Source organism: Plectropomus leopardus, unplaced genomic scaffold, assembly GCF_008729295.1.
Source record: "Plectropomus leopardus isolate mb unplaced genomic scaffold, YSFRI_Pleo_2.0 unplaced_scaffold425, whole genome shotgun sequence".
NCBI classification, from domain to species: Eukaryota; Metazoa; Chordata; class Actinopteri; order Perciformes; family Serranidae; genus Plectropomus; species Plectropomus leopardus.
In genome coordinates this window covers 43-6,279 of record NW_024646566.1, presented here as the reverse complement: position 1 = coordinate 6,279, position 6,237 = coordinate 43, and the positions used below count along the sequence as shown (strand labels likewise).

General features: G+C 35.4%; 1 protein-coding gene across 1 annotated transcript; it reads right to left on the bottom strand.

Moving 5' to 3' along the window:
• Window positions 1-376: 376 nt before the first annotated feature.
• Window positions 377-5,915, bottom strand: LOC121939170 (integrator complex subunit 9-like; the record flags this gene model as incomplete). The annotated part of the gene is made up of 8 exons (XM_042482271.1): window positions 5,793-5,915; window positions 4,222-4,349; window positions 3,873-3,933; window positions 3,063-3,125; window positions 2,810-2,949; window positions 2,440-2,526; window positions 1,285-1,405; window positions 377-511 (listed from the first exon to the last, which is right to left on the bottom strand). Coding segments are annotated over exons 1-8 (744 nt in total), but the record flags the coding sequence as incomplete, so codon positions are not given.
• Window positions 5,916-6,237: the final 322 nt, after the last annotated feature.

Sequence of the window (6,237 nt, the reverse complement as noted above, 5' to 3'; positions counted from 1 at the left end):
ACACACACACAGTAAAAAAAACACAATAAGTCAGAAACACACACACACAGTCATACACACACAAACACACATAAAGACACAGAAACACATGCAGTCAGAAACACACACAGACACACACACAAAGTCAGAAACACACAGTCAGACACACATACACACACACACACACAGAAACACACGCAGTCAGAAACACACACAAAGTCAGAAACACACTGTCAGACACACACACACACAAACACACACACACACACACACACACACACACACATAAACACACAGTCAGACACACAGCTAGAGTTAAACATTAATATCACATTATGTGTGTGTGTGTGTGTGTGTGTGTGTGTGTGTGTGTGTGGTCCTGTGGCGTCAGGCCGACCTGTGGATGTGTGGTGAGGAGGGATGAACCCGACACGTAGGAAACTTTCTCGTGATGAGACTGAATGATCCAGTTGGAGCTTCCCAGAGAATAACCGGAGCTCAGCGGGGAGATCTGCACCGCTCCAAACAACTCCTGCAGAGAGAGGTCGCCACGGCAACGCAAATACAAACAAAAACAGACAAACAGACAAATACAATCACCACAACAGAATCAAAAATAATCTTTTTCCCCAAATCCATTTAAATTTCAACCGTTTGAAACGAGTAAAATCATGGGGAAAAGAGAGAGAGAGACTGGAGAGGAAATGACACGGATATTAGCAAGAAATCAGTCAAAGAAAAAAAAAAGAAAATTACCTGAAAATTTGCAGAAAAAACTGCTTAAAATTACAGTCATTCTATAAAAATAATTTTAAATACATAGTAATGATAGTTATAAATATAGCTCTCTGGAAACGTTACCCTAGCTTTTTTTTAAAATAATTTATTTGGTAATTAAATCTATTAATTTCTTGCCGTTTGCGGCACATTTCTTGCCAAGTTGCATATTGCTTTTCCCCCCGATGCTTTTAAAGAAATCAATTAACTCGTGAAAGGAGTTTTAACGCACCACAAGAAAAGCGATGTCCATCCAGTTTTCAAAGGGTTAACATGTACAGAGCCAGAATATTTTCACATCTAACAAGGAGATTTAATTATTTTGACCAAACCAGAGACTCAAAACAGCTTTGGATGGTTTTACTTTGTTTCTGTTGTCTTTGAATTTAATGTGTTAATGATGATAAAAATTAACTTAAGTCTGGTGACTTTCTGGCTATTTTTACTTTGACAAAACTTACTTTTTTAAAAAGAGGTCCATCTCTCGAGCATACGCATTATCGATGCAGAAAAAAAAAAGTTTCTCACCACTTTCTGTGAATAACCGACGAGCTGCACTTTGCTGAGAGCAGAGTTGACCTCCTGCATGCTGTAGCTTCGTTTCCACGTCCACACGTCCACCGCGTCCTTCAGCGGCACAGGCAGCATCCTGACAGTCACATACAGACGGTAAAAATCTAACTCTTTTACATCGAATACATCGGGTAAAAAGTAACCGAAAGCAAATCTTTATTGTAGCATAAATCATGACTTTTATTCTCTGGAAAATAACTTATCTACGTCAGATGTTAAAAAATAAAATAAAAATGAGAGTGGAAACACGGAAGACAATGAACACACTAAATTATTATTGTAGTATCTATTTGCTTTACCAACTGCAGAGGAAATATGTAGCATTTTTCTGGGCAATTTTGTGTTTTTCATGCTGAATCTTCTTGGATTCCCATCGTGATGAGTTTAACAGGAGGATTTATCAAATAATTTATTGAAGAAAAATTCAGATTTCACAGTGCAACGACACAGAGAAACTGATCATTTTTAAGACTTTTGAAAGATTAATTTAAGCCAATTTAATATAAACTAAGGCCTTACTTTTAAATGAATGAATCCAGTGCCTTTAAAGACTTTTTAAGGATCTGTGGGAACCCAGCTCGTTTTTTAGGATGCCTCAAGTACCACGCACTTAAATTTAATGCTTCTACAGACTGTTTCATAATAATGTTGAAAAAACTAATTTTTGCACAAATCATTTTGTCTTATTCGAGCATCGCAGGTACAGTAAGTATAAATACAATTATACTTTATTATATAAGTATAAAGGTAAGAAGTATACGTGTGGCCTTGTGCAGAAGCACATTTCATGTAAAAACATGGTTATTACAGTGAATTAACTAAACCTCATTTTGCCAAAAGGTAAGTGTAGGTGTGAAGTAAAAAGAAGTTTCAGAATCAGTGGGAGATTTAAAGATTTGTAACATCAGAAATGTGAATTTTCACACAAAACTCACTATGACAAAAAAAATTTAAATAACAGATAAATTCTTCAATTTCTCGTGGCAATTAAGACCTCACACATTTTAACTGAAGACTATTTAATGACTTTTAAGGCCTAAAATTGATCAAAAAAATAATCATTTAAAACATTTTAATACTTTTTAAGGTGTTTTTCTGATGGTTTCCTACCTTTGTATTTCTTTATTTTTCCAGCAGGTGGCAGACTGCGCTTTGGGAACTCTCTCCATGAAGTTCACCAGTTCCTCCATCAACAGTCTGACAAAAACAACAGCAAGAATCAGCATTTCTTCAAAATCTGAAAACACAGCCACTGACTTTTGGTTCACAATACAACAGCCAAAGTTTAATTTCTATAGGTGAGATTTTATTCTTCAAACTCCAAAACACAAAATTGAATTTCTTTTGGACCTCTGGCTTTCACTTTTGACAAAGCCGTGACAAAAATGAGTGTTAGAAGGTTAAATAAGAAAATGCATATTTTCCTTTTACATTCATATTAAAACAATAAAACAACATTTGTACATTAGTATCTCCTGACCTGCCGATCTGCAGGGTGGGCTCGGTGGCGTACACGGTCCCCGTGAAGCCGGTGTGTTCGGTGATGTACGGCAGCGCCATCATACAGTGGTAGTTTGAGATGAGGATGACATCGATGGTGGACAGATCCAGCAGTTCTCTCTGTGGTGAATTAAAATCATTATTATTATTATTATTTTGGATTGAGCATTTATTATAAAGGTACGTACGAATTACTGGACTGTATAATAACGGGTGACGGCCGAGTGTATCACCTCAGGGAGACAAAACTCTGGCTGCGAGTCCACAAACACTCGTCCTGCACACTCCTTCAGCTCCTGGATGGATGGAAAGAAATAGTTTATTTTCTTTCATAGCTTTTTCTTTTCAGAATTTGAAACCTCAGACAATTGCCTTGATTACTTTAAAACATGAAAGAAAGCAATGAGCAACTTTAGAAGAAATGATCAAAAAATTTGCAAGAAATTAGAGGTACAAGTACTAGAAAATTACCGGAAAATTAGCACCTGTTTGGCCTGGGGAAAAAAATGCCTAAAAAGTAATGATAATTCTGGAGCATCATTTTAAATATATAATTATTATTCTACACTGCTGACTTTATTTTTATTTATATTTATTCAGATACTGTTCCGCACTTTACACATGTATATATGTACAGTCTCTTAGTTTTTTTTTAGTTTTTTTTAAGCATATTCCTTTATATTCTATTAATAATGTGTGTTCTTTATTCTCTGTTCTTACTGTATGGCGCTGCTACATCCCAATTTCTCAGTTTTTGAGATCAATAAAGTATATCTATCTATCTATCTATCTATGACAATTAAAATTATAATTTTCTGGACATTTTTCCCATTTTTATAAATAATTTTATAAATTCACAAATTTCTTTAAATTTAATTTTCAATTCAATTTTCAAGTTGCTCATTGCCTTTTTTCCAACTAATCCACATTAAATCTGATCTGGGTTTTAACGTTTAATACTAACTAAAGGTGTTTGAACGCAGCACAGAAAAGTGATGTTGACTCAGGTTTCAAAGGAAAACGCATTTAAACATTTCTCAAACCTTCTCCAAGTTTATTGATCCGTCCTTAGAGACCCAGCCAGACAGTTTGGAGAGTCGTGGACTTAAAAAAGACAAAAAAGAATTAATCAACAAAGACTGGCTGGATAGTATTTTATTCTAATATTCACGGGATGGAAAGAATAACTTTTTTTTATCAAATTAACGGCCCGATAAATTCCTGCAGTGCTGAGAAAGATGATCACTTAATATTTAACCCTATGAACTGACGTAAATATCCATCAGTGTTATTGCTTGTATAAAAACAAAAGTGTTTAACTGTATTTCAATGTCCTTTTGAAAAAAAAAAAAATTTAAAAAATGAAGCCGTCACCTGGTGCCGGGGACTCACCTGTGCACGAGAGGAAGGGGCAGGAAGTTGAGGACGGAGGTGGTGTCCAGCCCACAGTCCAGCATGATGGTGGTGGATTTGAACTTGAGGACATTGCAGGGCAACGTCGGATGACCAGAGAGACAATACTGAGACACGGAAAGAAAGCAGCGAGGGACAAAGGTCACTGCGTCAACAACTCGATACGGGACGGATACAGAGCAGAATAAACAGGACGCCAAATCGTGTGTCGATGATCATCAACAGCTTGTTTTTGACTCATCTAACAGAAAAGTGTCCTCATGAGTTGAATCCATCTGATACTTTAAAACATAAGTGAAAGCCAAAAGCCTTTCCTTTTAGTCTGGCTTCATGTTATGTCTTACTGTCTTTACAGTTATTCTATTTATTAAGATCCATTTTTGCTTATTTTCTATGTTGTTTTTGCTTCTTCAAACTGTAACACTGTCTTCACGTTTATTAACCCCAGCATGTTTTGTGTTTATTGTATTTTAAACTGTTTGAGATAAGACAGGACTTTATTCATCCAGAGGTAAACTGATGTGTAGCAGTTGCAATACAAAGTTACAGGGGAACAGATACAAAGCAACATATCAGGACTAAAATACTGTAGTAAAAAAAGCAATGTACATTAATTATGAAATACAATATAAAGTAAATATAAAAATAGAAAGGTGAAAAATATAAAAATATAAACCTAGCTCAAACTAAGGGGGAAAATATAACAGAAATAACTAACAGTAAGGTGATGGGTTTCTCTTTAAGCAGAAGTTACACTGTTTATTTGTACCCTTAACCCTTTCACACCTGGATCATCATCAGGTGTCTTATGCTGCGTTCAGATGCCAACATGAAAAAGTCAGTTTGATTTATTTTGAAAGTATGAGGGGGAAAAGGCAGGAAATGTCCCACAAACTGAAAAAGTAAAAAGTGACAAAAAACTACTCTGAAATTAGTTAGGGGGTCATATGATATTCTGAAAAAGAGAAAATAGTCCAGAAAGTTATATTCGTTAATCGTGTCATTGCAAAAAAAATATAAAACAGTAATTATATTTCTTCTGTTTTTAGCACTTTCATGTACTTGTTTTTGTTTAAATTTTACTTTTACGTTGCTTTCTTTTAGTTAGTTAAATTTCTCGCTGATTCGTTGTAATTTCTTGTGAAGTTGCTCATTGTTTTCTTCCTGCTTTAACATAAATAAAGCCAGTCTGCTCAGGCGTCAAAGGGTTAACTGTTAATATACGTTTAAATTCACATTATTAACATTTAGTGTGTAAAAATGAACACACGCAGCTGATAGTGTCACCTAAGAACAAAATGCTCCATCTAAAAACATTAAATAAACCAAATTTGTCGGTATTTTAGTCTTAATTCGGACATTAGATAGTTTACATAGATTAGCTGTTAGCTGGCTAGTTAGCATTAGCTACAGTGAATGAGAGAACATACAGAGATATTAGCTGCTAAGCTAACAGATTAGCTACAACTAAAACGCCTTCGTACAGTTTTTAGAGTCCAGCTGAGGTTAACTCTGGAAACTTTAATGATGCTGACAGCTCGTTTACTCACCAGCTTCATGTTGACGCTGTCAGCGGCGGATAAATTAGTTTATTTATTGAGCTTCTTTAGCTAACAGCGCATCCTCCTGCGGGCTTCTTCGTGACTCCGCTCGCCTGATTTCTCTCGCTCTCTGCCGCCCCCTGCAGCCGAGGAGGCGCCCTGAAACACTGCAGATTACACAGGTAACCCTAAAACAAACAAACAAACAAACAAACAAACAAATAAATAAATAAAACTCTCCAGAAGCTACAAATATTCGTTGCTGGACTTAAAAAACTTAAAGAAGTTAAAACGTAAAGACAAAACTTTGGAGGTGAAAAAGGTCTCGGGTTTTCTGTTTAGTTTGTGCAAACAGTTTATTTTTGGGAAAAATTTAGAATCACACACACAGTTAAAAAATTTTAAATCCGGTGCAGTTTTTGCATTTTTTTTTTACATAAAATAAATAAATATA